The sequence below is a fragment of the Ranitomeya variabilis genome, chromosome 4, assembly GCF_051348905.1.
Source record: "Ranitomeya variabilis isolate aRanVar5 chromosome 4, aRanVar5.hap1, whole genome shotgun sequence".
Classification (NCBI taxonomy): Eukaryota; Metazoa; Chordata; class Amphibia; order Anura; family Dendrobatidae; genus Ranitomeya; species Ranitomeya variabilis.
Window position 1 is genome coordinate 603,101,382 of NC_135235.1, and position 25,124 is coordinate 603,126,505.

At 44.9% G+C, this 25,124-nt stretch overlaps 1 protein-coding gene across 2 annotated transcripts in view; it reads right to left on the bottom strand.

Moving 5' to 3' along the window:
- Window positions 1–25,124, bottom strand: part of PREX1 (phosphatidylinositol-3,4,5-trisphosphate dependent Rac exchange factor 1) — a 136,552-nt gene that overhangs the window by 45,278 nt on the left and 66,150 nt on the right. For both annotated transcript variants that reach the window (XM_077253294.1, XM_077253295.1), the window contains exons 9-15: window positions 24,621–24,770; window positions 22,530–22,674; window positions 19,894–19,994; window positions 16,408–16,511; window positions 14,996–15,045; window positions 13,290–13,365; window positions 7,801–7,873 (exon numbers count right to left, since the gene is read on the bottom strand). In XM_077253294.1, the coding sequence (XP_077109409.1) occupies window positions 7,801–7,873; window positions 13,290–13,365; window positions 14,996–15,045; window positions 16,408–16,511; window positions 19,894–19,994; window positions 22,530–22,674; window positions 24,621–24,770 (699 nt within the window). The remainder of the gene's footprint in view (window positions 1–7,800; window positions 7,874–13,289; window positions 13,366–14,995; window positions 15,046–16,407; window positions 16,512–19,893; window positions 19,995–22,529; window positions 22,675–24,620; window positions 24,771–25,124) is intronic.

Below are 25,124 nucleotides of genomic sequence, written 5' to 3' on the forward strand. Positions count from 1 at the left end.
GATATGTACTGCAGAGATCACCGAATGATAGATGTCGGCCCATCAGAGAATGTGAGGTACCTCGGCCATGGCGCCTGACCGTAGGTACCTGCTAGATGATTGACGTTTGGCACAGCCGTGGAATTATCCAACTGAATTCGGATGGGGTGACCTGCCAGAAGGCCGTGGACCTGCTGTAGGATTAGCTGTACTGTTCGGATCCCCAGAGCAATGATGGGGAAAAGAAGACTGGCACTGGTAGTCACTAATAACCATTGAACCGGGAGAAAGGCACTGGATGAGGAAGGAGCTCAGAGACTACCCTCTGAAAGCCTGATTTACTTGCTGAAAACGAGCGGAGCGAAGGAAACTGCTTCCATTGTCGTCACCACTTTTCCTCAGAACCCTCTTAGCAAATCGAATGAGATGAGGGGATGAGTGATCAAGTGCGCGAGCTCCCTGTTGAAGGGCCACGACCTTGTCTCGAGGGAGAATTACCATCCTTCTAGAAGTGTGCAGGATCATTCTCAAAAAGGATCTGCTGGGCTGGAAATGAGGAAAACTTGTCTATGTTTACCTGCCAGCCCAGATGAGAGGGTATCGCAAGTGATATAGACGACTCAGCGTAGTCCTGGAAGAGCAGGCTAGAAAGTAGACCAAATAGGGCAGGACGACCACGCTTCTAGGGTGCAAGAGGAACATGACAACCGCCATGACCCTTGTGAACATTCAGGGTGCGGTAGCAAGACCGAAGGGCAAGGTCGTGAGTTGAAAATGCTGTTCGCGAGTGAAAAAGCGAAGGAATTTTTGAAGAGAGGAAAAATAGGAATGTGAGGGTAAGCATCCCGAATGTCGATGGATGACAGAAACTCCACCTTTTTCTGTTGAAGTAATGGCTGAGCGGAGGAACTCCATCCGAAGAAGGAGGACCTTGTCAAAGGTTGTTAGAAGTTTGAGGTCCAGGATCGGTCTTACTTTTCATTCCCCCTTTTTGGAACCAAGATCCCTTAGATCTAGACGGTCCTGGACAACCCTTCCACTGCTGGTTGGGTCTGTAGGAAACATACGATCCCATGTTAGTCTCCCGCTCAGAAGATTTGATTGGCCAGCTGTACTGTCTTCTGGAAAAGGTTACTGGTGTGAATCAAAGTAGTTAAGGTCTCCGACCAGGAGACCATTGCTCAAGCAACCCATGCAGCGGCTAAGGAAGGGTAGAGTGCTGAACCCGAAGCCGCAACGAACCAGATTTGCTATCTGACAGTCCGTGGTATTTTTAATTGATGATACATCGGGCAGGGATACTGGTAGGTATACCACAAGAGATTCTACCCGGTTAATCTGCCAAGCGGCAGAATGCGCGGCTGCATCCAGCAGGTCAGGAAAAAGCCGTCTCTTGCCATCGCCGCTCTCTTTTGACGGTGCAGAGTAGAAAATTAGGAACCCTCGATCCACCATCCTCTTAACAGGGAAGTGGAGAGGGATCGTCCGCCTTCTTGCATCATCTGCTAAATAGTGATGATGCAAAGGGGGGGTGCTCGGACGCCATAAAGGGTGCCTCTGTACATCCAGAGTTCAGGTCCCCGGGTGGACAGGGCAGGTTGTCTGGCGTTAGGCCTGGATGCAGAAGAGGATACATGGAGGCGACACTCCATGTGCTCGTCTGCTGATGGCGTGGGGAGATCGGTGCCCTTTAAAAGAACCCCTCGCCCTTAAAAATCAGACCAGGCATGGCATTCCACGTAGAGGCTTCTGTCCAGTGAATCGCGTATCCGAACTGAATGGCAAATGCTCTACGAGGGAGTTTAGTCTCCTTATGAGGGACACTGCGTAGTCTAGAGCAGAACCGGAGTCCTCGTCAATGGACAGATATTGGTTGATATACATAGGCAAGTCCATCCTTTTCTGAAGCTCTGGCAAGTCCAGATCCAAGGCAATATCAGATCCATATTCAGAGCCTTGTTCTCAGCAAATCATTGGTTAGAGATCAGAAAATGAAAACTTCCGTTTTCTAGATGCCTGTACTTTTCTAGATGCCTGTACGTTTCTAGAATACTTGCGGCCCCTGCTAGCCGACAGGTCCCATGTAGGAGAGGGACCATGTATATCGGGCCTGCGAGCACTCCGAGCCACAAAGGGTACACGGAGGGAATCAATCTCTTAGTCACTGAGCACAATCCATGGTTTCTCTGACCAAGTCCACTGAGGGGAACTAGGTACTCTGGGATGAACTGGGATCAGCGGCGGTGGGCTCCTGAGCTCATTTAGGGTGACCGGCTTCAGATTGATCATGTGCCCTTAAGACCAGGGAATACTGGCATGCACCTTTAAGACCAGGGAATACTGGTCATGCGCCTTTAAGACCAGGGAATACTGGTTGTGTGCCTTTAAGACCAGGGAATTCTGGTTGTGTGCCTTTAAGACCAGGGAATACTGGTCATGTGCCTTTAAGACCAGGGAATACTGGTCGTGTGCCTTTAAGACTAGGTAATACTGGTCAGGTACTTCCTTACCCAGGTACTGATGTAGAGTCGTGTCCCTTTAATGCAAAATCCGTTGCCCCTGTGTGAGCTGGCCGGGTGGACCAAGATGGCCACCGGGAGTTGCAGAGGTGATAAAATCTCGCAGAAAGCGAGAAGCGCCAATTTGGGGGGCGGAGCCACAGACACTATGTGGGCGGAGCCTTGAGACTTCCATGAATAGGCCCAAGCCGGGGCCTACATTTCTGCAGCCGGCGGGAGCGATACCAGCGGTAGAAGTGAGGGGGCTTGTAGTGGCCGAGAAAATTGAGCATTCCCGTGCCGGGCGAGAAGCGCCAGAAAAGCGGGCGGAGCCGCCTTAGCACGCCATAATGCGGGTGCGGCTTCCAGGATGCGGCCGAAGCCGGGGGCTACATTTTTGCAGTCGGCCGGAGCGTTACCTCAGGAAGGTGGGCCACAGGGAAGTGGCTTGGCTGAGGCTAACTGTCAGCATGTGAATATCCTGCTGCAGAGGCCCACCGCTGATTGGATCCACTCACCATCCGTGCGTGTCCTAGCATGGAGCCGCCGCGATGACTAGGTTTCAGCGCTGTTCTGCTGCAGTTCAGGTATTGCAGCGTGGACGGTGCAGGGATAGAGGGGTAAACCACAATCCACCGTCCCTTTGTTAGGGAGGTGGAGAGGAACCGTCCGCCTCCTTGTGCCATCCGCTTTCACAGTGGTGGGACAGTGGGGGCTGCACGGACGCCATAGAGAGGGGCCTCTGTACATCCACGGAGTTCAAGCCCCCGGGTGGACAGGGCCAGTTGTCCGGCAATAGGCCTGGCTGGGGAAGAGGGTACGTGGAGGCGACACTCCATGTGCTCGTCCGTTCAGGGTGCGGGGAGATCGGTGCCCTTGAAGGGGCCCGTCGCCCCTAAGAATCAGCTCAGGCATGGCATCCCACGTCGCAGGAGAGGATACAGAGAGGTGACACTCTCCGTGCTCGCCTGTTGATGGTTCGGGGAGATCGGAACCTTGAAAGGATCCGTCACCCCATTCGTCCGTGGAAAAAATAAAATCAAAAATCAAAACTGTAAAAGGTAAAAATAAAATAATAAAGAGCTTTGGGTCTGAATAGCAGACCCGTCCGTGCACCTCCTACGGACGCTAAGCAAGAACTGATCAGCTGAGAGCCAGCAGGAGGGTGAATACTGCAGGGGAGGAGCTAACTTTCTTTGTATCACTTAGTGTCAGCCTCCTAGTGGCAGCAGCATACACCCACAGTCTGTGTCCCCCAATGAGGCGAAGGAAAAAATAGCAGTTCTGGTGTCCTTAGACAGCTCATTTGTCTTCACCATTGTGACAAAGGAAAAGTTGGTTGGATTGATTGAGCGCTATACAGCCACTCAGGACTTTATACGGGACACTGCTCCACTATTGCTGTCACGTAAAGCCCCTCCAGCTCAGGAGCCGGGGAAAGGTCCATGACCCTCCACTGGGGCCAATCCGGTCCATGCCCATACTGAGGGAGTATCCCGGAAGGAGAGTGTCAACAAGCCCGTGTCCCCTAAATTGGCCCCAAGGTTCCCTCATGCCGCAGCTATTAAGTGTTAGTGGTGCCAAGGGCCTGAACATGTGGTTGCCAACTGCCCCCTGAGCCCATGGACGGAGGGTATACTCGCCGGGTGTCTATGTTTGCCCAGCCTGTCTGCACCGCCATTACAGGAACTGCCGGTACCGAACCTCAGCTGTGTAAGGTACTCGTTAATGGGTACCAGACGGACGCTCTCTTGGACTCAGGGTTCATAAAATCCGGGTTGAGGTGGTAGAACAACTGGTAGTGGCCCAATCCTACAGTCGGGCGGTGCTCGACATGGCTCACACTCACATGCTGGGAGGGCATTTGGGGGCCAAAAAGACGCAGGAGTGCATTCTGCAGTGTTTTTTGGGCTGGGTGTCTACGCTGAGGTCCAGAGGTACTGTGATACATGTCCGGAATGCCAACTAACCTCACCCACCGCAAACTACCGGAGTCCATTGGTGCGTCTGCCCATTATAGAGGTACCTTTTGAGTGGATTGCGATGCATCTTGTAGGGCCAATAGTAAAATCCGCCTGGAGCCACCAACACATTAGTTGTCGCAGACAACGCCACCCGGTACCCGGAGGCCATCCCTTTTCTGCACACCTCGGCTAAGCTTATCGCCCAGGAGTTGTTTGCCATGTTCTGTCACCTTAGGCTACCAAAGGAGATCCTCACTGATCAGGGGACTCCTTTTATGTCCAAGGTGAGGAGGGAACTGTACAAGCTCCTCAAGATAAAGCAGTTGCGCATGTTGGTGTACCACCCTCAGACCGACTGGTTAGTCAAATGCATCAATAAAACCCTCAAATCCATGTTGAAGAAGGTAGTCTCCAAGTATAGAAGGGATTGGGATATGTTGTTGCCCTACTTAATGTTTGCCATTCGTGAGATACCGCAGGCTTCCATGGGATTCTCACCCTTTGAGCTACTGTATGGCAGACATCCTAGCGGTCTGCTGGACGTAGCAAAAGATACGTGGGAGCAGGAACCTACGCCGCATAAGAGTGTCGTTGAGCAAGTGACCAATATGCAGGATCGAATTGCAGCGGTCAGGCCTATTGTAAAAGAGTATTTTATGGGTGCTCAGGCAGCGTAAGGCCGCGTATATAACAAAAAGGCCACAGCCCGCTCCTTTAAAGCAGGAGATCGGATGTTGGTTTTGGTGCTCACCACTGAGAGGAAGCTTATGGCCAAATGGCAAGGACCATATGAAGTTCGGGAAAAAGTGGAGGAAGTAAACTACTGAGTTTACCAGCCTGGGAAAAGGAAACCCGAACAGTTATATCACGTAAATTTGTTGAAAGCGTGGAAGGACCGGGAGTGTATGCTTACGGAAGTGACTCCCGACATGTCATCTGGGGACCCTCCGATGTCGGTCTGGACAGAGGCCGAGGTAAAAATAGGAGACACCCTCTCAAAACAACAGTGGCGAGAGGTATGGAAATTGGTACATGAGAATACGGACGTATTCTTGGTATTACCCGGTCGCAACTCTGTAATCTAGCATGACATTGTCACTGAGCCTCATGTAAGGGTACGAATGAAACCATACAGTGTGCCCGAGGCCCGGAGACAAACCATTGCGAGTGAGGTAAAACAAATTCTCCAACTGGGAGTAATTGAGTAATCCCGGAGTGACTGGGCTAGCCCAATTGTACTAATCCCAAAGCCAGATGGATCGTTACGATTTTGTAATGACTTCCGTAAACTAAATGAGGTGTCGAAGTTCGACCTGTACCCAATGTTTCGGGTGGACAATCTGACCAAGGGTTATTGGAAGGTGCCTCTTACGGAGTCGGCCAAGGAAAAAAACACCTTCATAACACCAGAGGGTCTTTACCACTATGTTATGAACTACATGGGGCCCCTGCCACGTTCCAGAGGCTAATGAATATAGTGCTGGATCTCCATCGGAATTATGCGTCCGCATACTTAGATGACATCATCATCTTAAGTTCTGAGTGGCATACCCACTTGTCCCACGTACAAACGGTGGTGGATTCGCTTAGACCCGCAGGCTTGATAGCGAATCCCAAGAAATGTGCAATAGGGCTTGAGGAAGCCCAATACTTGGGTTCTGTGATCAGCCATGAGGTGATTAAAACCCAAATAAATAAAATCGAGGCCATTCAGAACTGGCCCAGACCTGTGACCACCAAACAAGTGAGAGCGTTCCCTGGGATCATTGGGTATTACCGGAGGTTTATACCCAATTTTTCCAGGAGAACACCCCTGAATGATCTCCTCAAAGGGAAAGAAGTTGGTCATAGTTCAGTGGACCCCAAGGTGGAGGAAGCATACCAATCCATGAAGGTGGCGCTGTGCGGACAGCCCATCCTCATTAGCCCCAACTTTCAGAAACCTTTCATTGTACAGACAGATGCCTCTAACGTGGGCCTAGGAGCAGTCCTGTTGTAGTAGGTGCAGGGAGAGGAGCATCCGGTCACCTAAGTAGGAAACTCACCCCGGCTGAGAAAATCTATAGCGTAGAGAGTTCCTGGGCATTAAGTGGGCCTTGGAGTCCCTACATTATTATTTTCTTGGTCGATTGTTTGGTCTGGTAATAAGATAGTGATGAGCGAATTTACTCGTTACTCGAGATTTCCCGAGCATGCTCGGGTGTCCTCCGAGTATTTGTAAGTACTCGGAGATTTAGTTTTCAGCGCCGCAGCTGAATGATTTACATCTGTTAGCCAGCATAAGTACATGTGGGGATTCCCTAGCAACCAGGCAACCCCCACATGTACTTAAGCTAGCTAACAGATGTAAATTATTCAGCTGAGGTGAGAAAAACTAAATTTCCGACTTTTCACTAAAAAATACTCGGAGGACACCCGAGCAGGCACGGGAAATCTTGAGTAACGAGTATATTCGCTCATCACTAGTAACAGATCATTCACCCTTGGTCTGGATGAGGAACGCCAAAGAGAGAAATGTGCGGGTCACCCGATGGTTCCTGTCTTTGCAAAATTTTAATTTTACACTGGGACATCGGGCGGGGAAGTCACAGGAAAATTGACAAATGTTCTGCCACACAAGTTTGAACGGGGGGGGTATATGAGGCAATTGGTGTTATTTAGCCACAGATTCCAGAGTAGAAAATGCGAGCAGGAAGGGTTTGGGTGTTTCAGTTTGGAGTTAGCAATCTGTGGAGCAGTCGGCTCTGCAGAAGCTCCATCTGTATGAGGTAGCACAGAACCAGCAGAAGGACCTCCTGGCACCCCGCAGCGTGATACTGTCTTGTTTCCCGGCTGCGAACCTGAGGATACCATGTGCTGTACACTGAGTGAGTTTGGACAATTAAACACGTTTGCTGTGAACTTTCCTGTGGTCCTTGCCTGTCTGTCACACTGCACCAACCCCACTGCACTACACCTTCCATTGTTTTTTGTTTTAAATTATTGTTTATCATTTGCTCTTCTGTATTTAACACGACTGCTCTATACAAAAAACTGGTTTACTTGATTCATTATTTCAGGAGATATTCCACATTATGTACTTAAACTTCATGGGTAACAATAACGATGAGCAAGAATGTATCTGCTGGTTACATAAAACCTGTACAGTATGATCAGGGACGACTGATTCAGCCCGAGAACGCTGAGGACTTCAAGGGGGATGCTAGAACATGTGCAGGATCGATTATTATGTCTGTCCGTGCAGAGCAGACATGACCAATCAATCCAGAGCATAGACGCAGGCTGATAGGAAATATTGCAGTACGGTATATTAGTACACTGGTGCAATCCAAATTCCAACTAAAAGTCAGCATAATTACCATGATGCATGAATCCATTGTTGCAGAGCCCAACGCCAAGAGCGACTGCTTCTTCTCTCGTCTGAAAATCTCCCTGGAAGAAAAAAAGTGTCTTATTATTAGAGAAGGACCAACATGGAGCGCATAACGTCCACATAACAGCCCACATGCTCAAAGCAAGCCAGCAATGATTACAAATCCGTCACTCCTATTTCTGTGCCTTTCTCCATCTTGCTGGAAGCATGGCTGTGCCCGACAGATGACTATTCATAGACTTTGTGATGAAGGCAATTATGGCCATTGTTGGGTTGAGCGGCTCGGGTGCAGCAGCCAAATACACAAAATATGAGTGGAGAAGCTGCTACTGGATGTGGTGGATGAAAGAACTGAAGAAAAGATGGAAGCCGAGTCTGACATGATTATCCTGAGCATGTTCTCGCCAGGAGCGAGTCTCTGGCCTCACAGAGGAGTCAGCCATCACCACTCACGTCTATAGCTCTGAGGCCAAAATTGTGATATTTGGAAAACTGGCAAAAGTTAAAGTTCAAATCAAATTCACTGTTTATAAAAGTTCAGGAAGAAAGATGGAAAAAAAAAAAAATCACAAGATAGTGGCAAAGGAGACGAAATCAGCAGAGACAGAGCAGACAAGAAAGCAAGCAAACATCAGTTACCTGAAACTAGTATATAATACAGAGACCAGTCACCTGGGATAGTATATAATACAGAGACCAGTCACCTGGGATAGTATATAATACAGAGACCAGTCACCTGGGATAGTATATAATACAGAGACCAGTCACCTGGGATAGTATATAATACAGAGACCAGTCACCTGGGATAGTATATAATACAGAGACCAGTCACCTGGGATAGTATACAATACAGAGACCAGTCACCTGGGATAGTATACAATACAGAGACCAGTCACCTGGGATAGTATATAATACAGAGACCAGTCACCTGGGATAGTATATAATACAGAGACCAGTCACCTGGGATAGTATACAATACAGAGACCAGTCACCTGGGATAGTATACAATACAGAGACCAGTCACCTGGGATAGTATATAATACAGAGACCAGTCACCTGGGCTAGTATACAATACAGAGACCAGTCACCTGGGCTAGTATATAATACAGAGACCAGTCACCTGGGATAGTATATAATACAGAGACCAGTCACCTGGGATAGTATACAATACAGAGACCAGTCACCTGGGATAGTATATAATACAGAGACCAGTCACCTGGGATAGTATACAATACAGAGACCAGTCACCTGGGATAGTATATAATACAGAGACCAGTCACCTGGGATAGTATATAATACAGAGACCAGTCACCTGGGCTAGTATATAATACAGAGACCAGTCACCTGGGATAGTATATAACACAGAGACCAGTCACCTGGGATAGTATATAATACAGAGACCAGTCACCTGGGCTAGTATATAATACAGAGACCAGTCACCTGGGCTAGTATATAATACAGAGACCAGTCACCTGGGATAGTATATAATACAGAGACCAGTCACCTGGGATAGTATACAATACAGAGACCAGTCACCTGGGATAGTATACAATACAGAGACCAGTCACCTGGGATAGTATATAATACAGAGACCAGTCACCTGGGCTAGTATATAATAGAGATCAGTCACCTGGGATAGTATATAATACAGAGACCAGTCACCTGGGATAGTATATAATACAGAGACCAGTCACCTGGGCTAGTATATAATACAGAGACCAGTCACCTGGGCTAGTATATAATACAGAGACCAGTCACCTGGGATAGTATACAATACAGAGACCAGTCACCTGGGATAGTATACAATACAGAGACCAGTCACCTGGGCTAGTATATAATAGAGATCAGTCACCTGGGATAGTATATAATACAGAGACCAGTCACCTGGGATAGTATATAATACAGAGACCAGTCACCTGGGCTAGTATATAATACAGAGACCAGTCACCTGGGATAGTATACAATACAGAGACCAGTCACCTGGGATAGTATATAATACAGAGACCAGTCACCTGGGATAGTATACAATACAGAGACCAGTCACCTGGGATAGTATATAATACAGAGACCAGTCACCTGGGCTAGTATATAATACAGAGACCAGTCACCTGGGCTAGTATATAATACAGAGACCAGTCACCTGGGCTAGTATATAATACAGAGACCAGTCACCTGGGATAGTATATAATACAGAGACCAGTCACCTGGGATAGTATATAAAACAGAGACCAGTCACCTGGGATAGTATATAATACAGAGACCAGTCACCTGGGATAGTATATAATACAGAGACCAGTCACCTGGGATAGTATATAATACAGAGACCAGTCACCTGGGATAGTATACAATACAGAGACCAGTCACCTGGGCTAGTATACAATACAGAGACCAGTCACCTGGGCTAGTATATAATACAGAGACCAGTCACCTGGGCTAGTACAGGTCCTTCTCAAAAAATTAGCATATAGTGTTAAATTTCATTATTTACCATAATGTAATGATTACAATTAAACTTTCATATAGTATAGATTCATTATCCACCAACTGAAATTTGTCAGGTCTTTTATTGTTTTAATACTGATGATTTTGGCATACAACTCATGATAACCCAAAAAACCTGTCTCAATAAATTAGCATATTTCACCCGTCCAATCAAATAAAAGTGTTTTTTAATAACAAACAAAAAAACCATCAAATAATAATGTTCAGTTATGCACTCAATACTTGGTCGGGAATCCTTTGGCAGAAATGACTGCTTCAATGCGGCGTGGCATGGAGGCAATCAGCCTGTGACACTGCTGAGATGTTATGGAGGCCCAGGATGCTTCAATAGTGGCCTTAAGCTCATCCAGAGTGTTGGGTCTTGCGTCTCTCAACTTTCTCTTCACAATATCCCACAGATTCTCTATGGGGTTCAGGTCAGGAGAGTTGGCAGGCCAATTGAGCACAGTAATACCATGGTCAGTAAACCATTTACCAGTGGTTTTGGCACTGTGAGCAGGTGCCAGGTCGTGCTGAAAAATGAAATCTTCATCTCCATAAAGCATTTCAGCCGATGGAAGCATGAAGTGCTCCAAAATCTCCTGATAGCTAGCTGCATTGACCCTGCCCTTGATGAAACACAGTGGACCAACACCAGCAGCTGACATGGCACCCCACACCATCACTGACTGTGGGTACTTGACACTGGACTTCAGGCATTTTGGCATTTCCTTCTCCCCAGTCTTCCTCCAGACTCTGGCACCTTGATTTCCGAATGACATGCAAAATTTGCTTTCATCAGAAAAAAGTACTTGGGACCACTTAGCAACAGTCCAGTGCTGCTTCTCTGTAGCCCAGGTCAGGCGCTTCTGCCGCTGTTTATGGTTCAAAAGTGGCTTTACCTGGGGAATGCGGCACCTGTAGCCCATTTCCTGCACACGCCTGTGCACGGTGGCTCTGGATGTTTCCACACCAGACTCAGTCCACTGCTTCCTCAGGTTCCCCAAGGTCTGGAATCGGTCCTTCTCCACAATCTTCCTCAGGGTCCAGTCACCTCTTCTCGTTGTACAGCGTTTTCTGCCACATTGTTTCCTTCCAACAGACTTACCATTGAGGTGCCTTGATACAGCACTCTGGGAACAGCCTATTTGTTGAGAAATTTCTTTCTGGGTCTTACCCTCTTGCTTGAGGGTGTCAATGATGGCCTTCTTGACATCTGTCAGGTCGCTAGTCTTACCCATGATGGGGGTTTTGAGTAATGAACCAGGCAGGGAGTTTTTAAAAGCCTCAGGTATCTTTTGCATGTGTTTAGAGTTAATTAGTTGATTCAGAAGATTAGGGTAATAGGTCGTTTAGAGAACCTTTTCTTGATATGCTAATTTATTGAGACAGGTTTTTTGGGTTATCATGAGTTGTATGCCAAAATCATCAGTATTAAAACAATAAAAGACCTGACAAATTTCAGTTGGTGGATAATGAATCTATAATATATGAAAGTTTAATTGTAATCATTACATTATGGTAAATAATGAAATTTAACACTATATGCTAATTTTTTGAGAAGGACCTGTATATAACACAGAGACCAGTCACCTGGGATAGTATATAATACAGAGACCAGTCACCTGGGCTAGTATATAATACAGAGACCAGTCACCTGGGCTAGTATACAATACAGAGACCAGTCACCTGGGCTAGTATACAGTACAGAGACCAGTCACCTGGGATAGTATATAATACAGAGACCAGTCACCTGGGCTAGTATATAATACAGAGACCAGTCACCTGGGCTAGTATATAACACAGAGACCAGTCACCTGGGATAGTATATAATACAGAGACCAGTCACCTGGGCTAGTATATAATACAGAGACCAGTCACCTGGGCTAGTATAATACAGAGACCAGTCACCTGGGCTAGTATACAATACAGAGACCAGTCACCTGGGCTAGTATACAGTACAGAGACCAGTCACCTGGGCTAGTATATAATACAGAGACCAGTCACCTGGGCTAGTATATAATACAGAGACCAGTCACCTGGGCTAGTATATAACAGAGACCAGTCACCTGGGATAGTATATAATACAGAGACCAGTCACCTGGGCTAGTATATAATACAGAGACCAGTCACCTGGGCTAGTATATAATACAGAGACCAGTCACCTGGGCTAGTATATAATACAGAGACCAGTCACCTGGGCTAGTATATAATACAGAGACCAGTCACCTGGGATAGTATATAATACAGAGACCAGTCAACTGGGATAGTATATAATACAGAGACCAGTCACCTGGGCTAGTATATAATACAGAGACCAGTCACCTGGGATAGTATATAATACAGAGACCAGTCACCTGGGATAGTATATAATACAGAGACCAGTCACCTGGGATAGTATACAATACAGAGACCAGTCACCTGGGATAGTATATAATACAGAGACCAGTCACCTGGGCTAGTATATAATAGAGATCAGTCACCTGGGATAGTATATAATACAGAGACCAGTCACCTGGGCTAGTATATAATACAGAGACCAGTCACCTGGGATAGTATACAATACAGAGACCAGTCACCTGGGATAGTATATAATACAGAGACCAGTCACCTGGGATAGTATATAATACAGAGACCAGTCACCTGGGCTAGTATATAATACAGAGACCAGTCACCTGGAATAGTATATAATAGAGACCAGTCACCTGGGATAGTATACAATACAGCGACCAGTCACCTGGGATAGTATATAACACAGAGACCAGTCACCTGGGATAGTATATAATAGAGAGACCAGTCACCTGGGATAGTATGTATGTAATAGAGATATCAGTTACCTGGGCTAGTATACAATACAGAGATCAGTCATTTGTGACAAGTAAACAATAATGATAATGTGCTCCTAGGACTAGTATATGGCTACTTCTCACTTCTGTTGCCCACAATCGTGCCTCTGCTGTTCCTGTGTTAATTATCAGAGGCAGTGGCTGATACCTGTGATATTAGCCAATCCACCAGCTTGCTGGCTGGGATGACGGACTTGTAGGTTTTCAGGTGGTGATCTCGGTCTCTGTGGGATAGAACAGAGAGTCATTATCAGTGTAAGGATATTGCGGAGATATAACAATACAACAATGACATGACCCAGTACACAGCAAGTTCCTTCCAGTCCGATGTGTCACTGGTCACCAGTAAGTATATGTAATGAGGAGTCTCTGTGCCAGGGACATGGGGTATATATAGTAACATGGCAGTAAACATGGCAAACGTCCAGTACATGATATATGATACCAAGACAACATGACCACTCTCTGCATCCAAGCAAACCTCTCGTCAGATCAGGGTGACCCAATGCAACTCCCTCCATTACACTGAGCTGCTGCAATAACGTCTCTGTATTAAGTACAGAACGAAAACGGATAGCACATGTGGCGGTGTGATCCACACACTACATTAGCACCAAGAGGGACATATAAGTAGAGACTGTGTGCGTATGTGTGTGTATATGTATATATATATATATATATATATATATATATATATATATACACACATATATACACACACATTATATATATATATACACATATATACACACACATTATATATATATATATATATATATATATATATACACATATACACAAAAACACATATATATATATATACACATACACACACACATATACACATATATATATATATATATATATATATATATATATATATATATATATATATATATATATATATATATATATACATATACATGCACAAACACACAGTTCGAGATGCCTGCCCATATAACGTGCTGCTACATGATGGCGTCTGTAGTCTGCATTTCCCCAGGCAGCAACACTGATGAAGCCACATCTCACCCCTCTCCGTCACCCGGTCACATAGCTGCATTATGTAGGTACCGGGTATCTAAAAATCCCTGGACTTTACTCATTTCACCTAAACAGGAAGTGGGAGAAGCAGCTGCATGATCTGTGGTGCGAAGGTGCCAGCTCATCAGATGCCATCGCCGCCAACTGCAGAAAAATCTGCCTCCAAAGCAAAAGTAATCCAATGCCAAACCACAAATCAGTGCAAATACAAGATCCAAAGGCTGCACACAAGAGGGCGTCTCGAGCCATATAGTGACCCCTTGTCCTGTACGCCATGTGTGAGGACCGCTGACGTCCGGTGCCTTATTCCCGCTAGCCAATCAGTATGATGAGTGACAAATCATTAACATTATAAAGGGGGCTCTCCTGAGGGACTTCACTGACATGTACGCTCTCCTCGGAAGTAAATTCCTCATTCACCCTTCTCAGTGCCCCCTGTATACCATAAGATAGTGGGATAGAAAGGACCTCACACTTGGGTGACCCTTACACTGTGAAATACTGAGCCGACCACCACGCCAAGGTCACTCTTGTTATTCTCCAGTCACTTCCAGAGCTGCATTCACCTTTGTACTGCTAAAAACCCATTGGTTGGGAGGATTGGTGGATGAGCTATAGTAACCTCCAAAACACACAACAAATATCACATAAGTGACACAAAGTATACAGTGCATTATGATGAGAATAAAGGGGGTAATTCACTGACTACATACAACGCCTCCCCGACAACATCAGCACCGACAGTGACACCCAGAAAGATAAGGAGACACCAGCGTCAAGAGGCATCGCCAGAGGGGAGATCACACTTACTTGATGACAGGGCTAAAGAGGCTATGAAGACGACAGTAAAGTCTGACACCCTACAAAAGAAAAAAGCAGAGTCACCGCCAGCACCACATTCTCGTAAAGCTTACTGCCTAGATCCACCTCTGGCCCTATTATACACATAGCATTCATTTCCAAATACAGTGAGGTTACAGTGTACACACATTACCTTTCCTGTATTATACTCCAGAGCTGCACTCACTATTCTGCTGGTGGAGTCACTGTGTGCATACATTACATTACTTATCCTGTACTGATCCTGAGTTACCTCCTGTATTATACTCCAGAGCGGCACTCACTATTCTGCTGGTGGAGTCACTGTGTACATACATTACATTACTGATCCTGAGTTACATCCTGTATTATACTCCAGAGCTGCACTCACTATTCTGCTGGTGGAGTCACTGTGTACATACATTACATTGCTTATCCTGTACTGATCCTGAGTTACATCCTGTATTATACTCCAGAGCTGCACTCACTATCTGCTGGTGCAGTCACTGTGTACATACATTACATTACTTATCCTGTACTGATCCGGAGTTACATCCTGTATTATACCCCAGAGCTGCACTCACTATTCTGCTGGTGCAGTCACTGTGTACATACATCACATTACTTATCCTGTACTGATCCTGAGTTATATCCTGTATTATACCCCAGAGCTGCACTCACTATTCTGCTGGTGGAGTCACTGTATAAATGCATTACTTATCCTGTACTTGTCTGGAGTTACATTCTGTATAATACTCCAGAGCTGCGCTCACTATTCTACTTGGTGTTAATGGTAAGAGTCAGGAAGCTTATGGATAGACAACTCTGTATGAGCACTTATAATGCTACAATGACACGTGAGAAGAGTCAAAAACGTGTTGTCTGACTTCCACAAAATGTACAAAGGTAGTAAATACTGAGAAATAATAAAAGGAACATTTACTTACCTGATGCTCCAGCACAGGCCGCTCTGATGATCTCTGGAAGGCCTATGCTGGAGCGACGGGGGTTAGAGTTGGTGAGTGTACCTTCTTTTTATATTTCAAAATAGTCCTGTCCTTTTGAAAATGTTTTTGTGGATGTTGGAACACCCCTTTAATCTTGTATAAAGTCCAATGACGTGTGACCGCTGTTTCGGAAGCAATGGGTTCAGCGGTTTTACTTATCCTTTATGAACTCAATTACTAATTTTCTTGATGGGGCTAACTAATGATGTCGCCTCCTTGGCTTCCCTGGGGAGCAGCAGTGATGGGGGCCATTACATGAATCACATCACTTTCACTAATCTGACTAATTGCCCTGAACTCACAATGACTGAAAATCTTAATGTCTGACACATGGCATGAGCGGGGCCAGCAAACAGCACCATAAACCATTCACTTAATGGCAAGATTAGTATATACCTTGGACATGATGTCTTCAAGTTCACTCCTTGCCTTATAGGTCCCATCGTCATAGCGGAATCGATAGAGAACCTGCTCATTCTTAAATTGGTGCTTGTCTGATACTAGAAGCAGGAGGGGAAAAAACAGTGAGAAGAAAAATCTTTATTAAAAAAGGGACAGATAGAGGTGTGTATGGTATGTGTATGACGTGTGTATAATGTATATATAGGTGGGTATAATATACAGCTCTGGAAAAAAATAAGAGACCTCTGCAAAATGTTCAGATTGTCTGATTTTTCTCTTTATAGGCATATCTTTGAGTAAAATGTTGTTTTATTCTATAAACTTTTGACAACATGTCTCCAAATTTCCAAGCAATAAATTTTGTATTTTTTTTCTGACAAAGATAAATGGTCAAAATTAAAAAAAAAAACAACAACAGTGCTTTCAGACCTCAAATAATGCAAAGAAAACAAGTTCATAATCATTTAGAAACAAGAGTTCAGAAATCAATACTTTGTGGAATAACCATGATTTTTAATCACAGCTTTCATGCATCTTGGCATGCTTTCCACCAGTCTTTCACACAGCTTCAGGCGCCAAAATGTAAGCAGTTCTTCTTTGTTTGATGGCTTGTGACTATCCATCATCCTCTTGATTACATTCCAGAGGTTTTCAATGGGGTTCAGGTCTGGAGATTGGACTGCCCATGACAGGGTTTTGATGCGGTGGTCTCTTAATTTTTGCCAGAGCTGTATGTGTACAATGTGTGTGTATAACGTGTACATGTGTAATATGTGTAAATTGTGTACAATATGTCTATGATCTCTGTGTATAATAGGTTTATGATATATGCACAAGTGTGTATTTAAGATATGTATATGATTTGTGTGTATAATACTTGTGTATGATTGTGTGTATAATGTATATAGTGTGTGATGTACATGTATAATGTGTATATAGTAAAAAGGGAAAAGCTTGCGACACACATGCTAGCTAAATCTATAGGGCTTTGTTAACCTGACAGCAGCCAAAAGAGTGTCCTTGTCTGGCTGTATAGGACAAAGAATAATGGAATACCTATTTTCATACGTCAGCATGCAGAAAATAAAATGCTAACAGAGTTATATATTTATTCTTTAACAGAGGAGTTCATGGCTTCAGAGGTACATTGTGAGAAATTTCTCCTGCCGTATGCACCATAACACACTGTGCACAAGGTCTAAGATAGGCATGTGTAATTTAAATGTAATATAAATGTATGATATGCATATATTATGTGTGTATGGTGTGTGTGTATATAGTATAATGTGTGTATATATACAGACATGGCCAAAAGTGTTGCCACTTATAAAATTGTTCCAGAAAATGAAGTATTTTTTTCAAAAAACTATTGCAATTACACATGTTTTGTAATAGGCATGTTTATTTCCTTTGTGTGTATTGGAACAACACAAACAAATGAGAAAAAAGGAAAATTGGACATAATTTCACACAAAACCCCCAAAATGGGCAAAATTGCTGCCACCTTCAACTAAATACTTGGTTGCCCACCCTTTGGAATAAATAACTACAATCAATCGCTTCCTATAACCATCAACAAGCTTCTTACACCTCTCAACTGGAATTTTGGCTTTGTTTCCATCCATTTCTGGGCGCTTCTTGAAGTATGTTTCAGGTCATTGTCCGGCTGGAAGACCAATGAGATAGGATGCAAACCCAGCTTTCTGACACAGGGCACTACATTGCGATCCAAAATCCTTTAGTAATCTTCAGTTTTCCTTTCATGTCTCTGTGTCAGCAGTGGGGTCCTCGTAGGTCTCCAGCCATAGCGTTTTATTTCATACAAATGTCGACGGACAGTTTGCACTGACACGGATGCACCCTGAGCCTGCAGGACAACTTGTATTTCTTTGGAACTTGATTGGGGCTACTTATCCACCATCCGGACTATCCGATGTTGCTACCTTTCATCAATTTTTCTCTGCCGTCCACATACCAGGAGATTAGCGACAGTGCCATGGGTTGTAAACTTCTTGATTGCCGTATGTTGCGCACCGTGGACAAAGGAACATCACGATCTCTGGAGATGGGCTTATAACCTTGAGACTGTTGATATTTTTCAACAATTTTGGTTCTTAAGTCCTCAGACAGTTCTCTTCTTCTCTTTCTGTTCTCCATGCTTAGTGTGGCACACACAATACAAAGATTGAGCCAACTTCTTCGCTTTTTATGGGGTTTCAGGTGTGATTTTCATATTGGCCACACCTGTTACTTGCCACATGTGAATCTGAAAGAGGCGTCATCAATTTTGTCTGGCTAATTTTTGGCCATGACAGTATACAGAACATCCACATGCTATGTCTATGTAATACAGGAGTATAACATGTTTTAATATAATCTATGTGTATAATGTGTGCATGTGCCGTATATGTATGTATGTATGTATAGGGTCTAAACATATATATAGTAAATGTATAATAGTGTGTATAGTGTATAACATGTGTAGTATATGTATGACAGTGCGTATAGTGGATGTGTATAGTGTGTGTCATTGATAGTGTTCACATGCTGTGTGTGATACAGGAGTATACCATGTTTTAACAGAATGTGAGCATAATGTGTGCAGTACATATATGTATGTATAATGTCTATACGCATATACATATTATATGTATAATTGTGTGCATAGTGTATAATGTGTGTAGTAAAACAGTGTGTGTTGTATATGTATGAAGGTATGTGTATAACGTGTGTCATGTATGTATAATGTACAGTATATGTGTACAGTATATGTAAAATGGTGTGTATAGTGTATGTGTATAATGTGTCGTATATGCATGATAGTATTTATAGTTGATGTGTATAATATAGGTATGAAAGAGTATATGATATGTTTATAATGTGTGTAGTATACGTATGATGTATAATCTGTGTATATAGTATGTAAATATTTGGGTTAAATGTATGTATCATAGGTTTGTATAATGACATGACTGTATTGTGTGAATTTACCCTCAGAGCACTTCAGATGTGGCTGATTGGGCACTGAAAAATCCACTACAAGTTCCTGTGTAATACATGTATATGGGTTTTTAAAACCCCATGAACGTGGAGCAGAAAAAAACAGCATGGCATTTAGAGCACAATGCTGATTTCCAAGTCTCTTGCCTATTATGTTGCAAATTACAGCTGATTTCACCATCTATAATGCAAAGGATTACGTCTGATGCAAAACCCCGCAAAATTCTGAGTCAGAGGTTTTCTGAACTCACCCTAAGTGTACGCTTCCACAGAGATTTTTTTCTCACATGGTTTTCATAGCTTAATCTGCACTGAAACTCATATGAAAACTGTGTCCAATTGTTCTAAATGGGGAATCCACGCTGCCATTCAGGCAGACACAGATATTTCCGCCACGGATTTGAAAAGAGCTTGAACAAGTGAGATTCCACATCACAAATGTGCCCCATGCACTACTCTCGGCCCAGGCAGCCATCTTACCGTGATGGATGATCCCATTCTCCAGTAAGGCCTGGCCCAGGTTAACGCCTTCTTCAGGTTTACCGATCTCTCCATTCTCCATAAGCCAGGAGACAAGTTCACTGCAGCAATAAAAAAAAGACAGGAGTGAGCGGCGGGATGGACAGCAGTTCTCACATGATCTTCATACACGAACCATGGCCCCCTCTGCTGGTTCAGGGTCTTTCCAGACCATGATGTATAATATATATCCATACGTGAACTGTAAGCATTGAATAAATGTAAAGCTGCAAACTGAATGGAAATGGCAATAAGAGAAGATGATGGGGCCCCACTATGAAGATACCCAACACAAAAGAACAATGCAGTGCCACCCCCACAAGAGGAGAGGACAAAGCCTACACCTCCAGAGAAGATTAAGGCTATGTGCACACGTCGGGATTTCTTGCAGAAATTTCCTGAACAAAACCAGACATTTTCTGCAAGAAATCCGCATGCGTTTTTATCGCATTTTTTTGCCGATTTGTTTTCCTTTTTTTCCGGAGCTTCCCAATGCAATAATATAGTGGGAAATCCGCAAAAAAATCTGCAAAATTAACGAATATGCTGCGTTTTTTACCGCAACATATGCACAAAAATTGTAGAATGCATTATAAATGATGGGATGCATACGTATGCGTTTTTATAGCGAAAAATCCTGAAAGTGTGCACATAGCCTAATAGTGTAAAGTGATGGAATGTGCATTACAAGAGAAGGTAATGGGGCCACCACAACAAGAGTAAAAGGGGACCCCACCATGAGAGAAGATCACGGGGCCCCTTCCAATAGAGAATACTGTATAACAAGGCCTTCAACACGAGAAGGGAAAGAGGACTCCATGAGAACTTCATAGGGCTCTTACCATGTGGAAAGATGTTGGGGCTAACCTCAAAGGAAGGTGAAAGGCCCTCCATTACAATAGAATATGATGGGGTTTCCCAGTAAGTGGGAAGAAAAAGATGATGGTACCAGCACAAGGAAAAGATGATGGGGCCCTTACGAGAGAATATGATGGAGCTCCCGTTACATGGGAAGATGATGGGGCTACTAGCACACAAAAAGAATATGTGGACAACGCCAGTGGGATGCCCACCGTGTGGGAAAATGAAGGGGCTACCAGCACTAGGGACAATGGATGGGGCCCCATTACTAGAGAATTTGATGAGTAGATGACTGGGCTTCCTTCACAATAGAAGAATATGCGGCCACCTCAACAAGACGATGGGCCGCCCACCACAGGAGAAGAGGAAAAGTCTCCTTCTCTACAGAAGGTTACAAGAAAATATGATGGGAACCTCCCCACAAGAATGGATGATGGTGCTCTCCTGCCTTGGGGGGGGGATAGTGATACTCATGTGTATAGCTATACAGATTGATAAACACATTGTATTGATCCCGGGTATAGATAACACTAATTGTCATGTTGTACCGGAATCCAGCACAATATATGTTGTTGCAGCGAGCGGTGCTAAGGAATCCATTACTTGTAAGCACTCGCGCACCTGAGGAGGAGACACAGACCGTGGAAAAAACACACATTTCACTTCAGCAAACAGCATTTTCTCTTTTAGGGCAAAAGATGAGACGGCAATCACCGTGAATCTGACACCCATCACTCCTGGATATGGCGTCACTTGCCCTAGTGTCACACTGCACATTTCATTATCGGCCCCTGATCTTGTGGGGCACACAGCCATGCAAGGGTTAACTGTGCGGCCAGCGGAGGCGAGGTGAAGAGACATTCTCTGCAGAGAATGGGGCTGCTCTGCTGTCTCTCAGCCGTTCGATCACAGACTCCCCGTCAGTCAGAAGTATAATAGGACGAACCTTAACCTTATTAACATTTTGCTGATTCTCCGCTGAGAGAATGAGAAACAGATCGACATCTCGACGTGTTTATCCTGCGGATACAGAGCTCCACCATTGCACCCCGGGGAAAGGGAGAAGGGAGCTGTGCGGAGTCCTGGCACAGGCAACAGATCGTTTATACTGTATACCCCCAAATAAGCATCTGGGCCCTATGTCCTCACATCCAGATATCACCACCCACCCCCCATTACTGATAATGGTTCATTCCAGGATCCAGTATGTAGACTTTTCAGCCCAGGAGGGTGGAGCACTCATCATTTAAAGGGCCAGTCCATTTACACTTTCATTAAGTGGAAGCAAGAAAAAAGTGAGAAATGAATGAGGAACTTATATTTTATCTACTGCACCAGCTTCTTTAATAGAGGTGTGGAGTCACTTCTCCCTGTGTGTCCAGACCCCGGGACCTGTACAATGAAAAGATTTTGGTCTTATACTGTAATCTAAATTATGCCCCCCCCCCCCACTGGCGTGTGTGCAGACTGTGGGTACGGTAAAAGTGGTTTACGTGTCCCGAGCGCTCCACCATGTTGTACCACCCCTAAATTCATTTGTTGTGGTTTTATTCTTGCAGGATGAGAACATGGGGGTGAGATGACTAAGTCAGGGGCACTCTCTGGACTTGTCCCTCACAGCGATGAATGGGGTGGCCTGTCAGAGGGGCCTCATTACGTATGCGCAGCGGCTCCACCACCCTGCAGAGCTTTTCAGGTCACGGCCATGAATGGAGCTTTTCAGCAGCACTACTTACTTTCCATGAAAGCATTTGGGGATAGTGCTGAACTTTCTCCTCCGGTCTTTGATGAGACTGGACTTCTTGCTGACCATGTGGTAGAGCTTCTCCCCTTTCTCTGCGATCATGACGTAAGCATCTCTCTCCATCCCGAGCTTCAAACCTGCAAAGCAACAACAGCGTTACCTCTGCATACAAGCTGCATGCCGTGTACATGCACTACAGAGTGCGAACTCCTGGGGTCAGCGATGGTATCTCAGTTATGTTATCAGTGGACCTGAATTGCATGATTGTGTGCCAGTGAATCGTCAGCTCTGATGCCAAGGAGAAGAACGGACACTTCCACCACTGCTACTTATTTAAAGGATGTAAATGTCCATTCCCAATAAGACTCCCAATAGATCAACTTTTAAACGCTCCCCTAACTCTGCTATGCACACACCTACTTAGCACACACGCCACATTCTCACCCTCGCTCTATACGATCCGCATGCTCCATCCACGAGGTCTACGCTCCACATTCACTCTTTTCGCTTTGCATGCTCCGTCCTCACTCGAGTCTATACACTGCTCCATCTGCTCTATCCTCACTATAAATGCTCCGTCCTTGCTCTATACGCTCCACATGATCCATCCACGCTCTATACACTCCACATCATCCATCCACGCTCTATACGCCCCACATGATCCATCCACGCTCTATACACTCCACATCATCCATCCACGCTCTATACGCCCCACATGATCCATCCACGCTCTATACACTCCACATCATCCATCCACGCTCTATACGCTCCACATGATCCATCCACGCTCTATACGCCCCATATGATCCATCCACGCTCTATACACTCCACATCATCCATCCACGCTCTATACGCTCCACATGATCCATCCACGCTCTATACGCCCCACATGAACCATCCACGCTCTATATGCTCCACATGATCCATCCACACTCCACATGATCCATCCACGCTCTATACGCTCCACATAATCCATCCACGCTCTATACGCTACACATGATCCATCCACGCTCTATACGCTCCACATGATCCATCCACGCTCTATACGCTCCACATGATCCATCCACGCTCTATACACTCCACATGAACCATCCACGCTCTATACGCTCCACATGATCCATCCACGTTCTACATGCTCCATCCTCGTTCTAAACGCTCCACACGCTCCTTCCTCGTCCTATATGCGCTAGATTCTCCATTAAAGCGCTGTACACATTTTGCATCCTCTATCACTGATCTGCACAACCCCCACATGCTCCGCCCAGACTCTGTACACATCCACATGTTTAGTCCCTGCTGTGTCCTCTATGATCCGTCCTAGCTGTGTACACACCACACATGCTCCGCTCACACTCTACACACACTCCCATGGTTTATCCTCACTCCGTACATGTTCAGTCACTGCCCTGCACACAATCCAAGTGCTGCGTCACCACGCTACACATGCCACATGATTCTTCTTCGCCCTGAACACTCCACAAGCTCCGTCTCCACAGCAGGTGAATTGACATATCTGTTAATGGATTATGTAACCTTCTTCAGCTTGTTCCACAGGAGACAAGGTAACAAGCTGCTGACGATACCGTGAATCGGTGCACAATGCTTGTTCATTTCTCTTTCTATCACGACATTAATTATGTATCAACATCAATCAATAAACATTAGGGATTATGGTTAAAGCGATGGATCGGGAGCTTCTGTACAGAACGCTGACTCCGCAGGAATATACCACTTGGAACTTTCCAGAGGGAGATATGCCAGAGCCACCCTCCCCGCTATATACAGCTGTGCTCCACTATCTATAGGATTTTAATGAGTTGCCAGCACTGAATCACAACTACCATGGGCCCCTGGTAATGAATGAACCAGGGGCCACATACATAATTGTAACGCAATAACCTCAAATGCATCTCCTCATAACTAAGCGGTGATAATCGCCAATCTATGGTAATTACACTGTACGGAGAAATAGTCTATTATGGTTGCAGGCACCAATCATATGATTCTATGATGGCTGTAGGCACCACATTGATCTCCTCTGAGGTGACCTGATCTTATGCACTCATCTACACTATATACTCACTTTCCCGCTGCTCCCGCTCTTTCAGGACAGCATCCATCCATTTCTGCTTGTCCTCAGGGGTCTTTGCCATGCAGACAAACCACTTGTTTTTGGCCGTGTTATGGATCTTCCAGCCGTTGGTGACGGTGTAACCATTACTGTGATAATCAGCTGCCAGGAAGATAAGAACATCAAAACCAATGCAATATGGTGCCCAAAAAGGCCTCTGCTGCATCCTCCCCACTAACCACCTGGAGGTGCTGTGCTTACAGACCTGCAGATATAAGATATGGGGTCAGCAAGACTTTGGCCTGGGGAAATAATGACTTTGACCATTTTTACCAACATCAGGAAAAACATAACCTCAATATTACTATCAACTAATACTATCATCATCCTTTTCCAACAGTTTCTATTGTGTAATCAATTTTAGTATATTCAAGCCAAGAAAATTCAGAATTATACTGGATGACGGAGTCGCTCTACACCTTATAGAAAATACCAGAAACTGGATCTTCAGGGGTG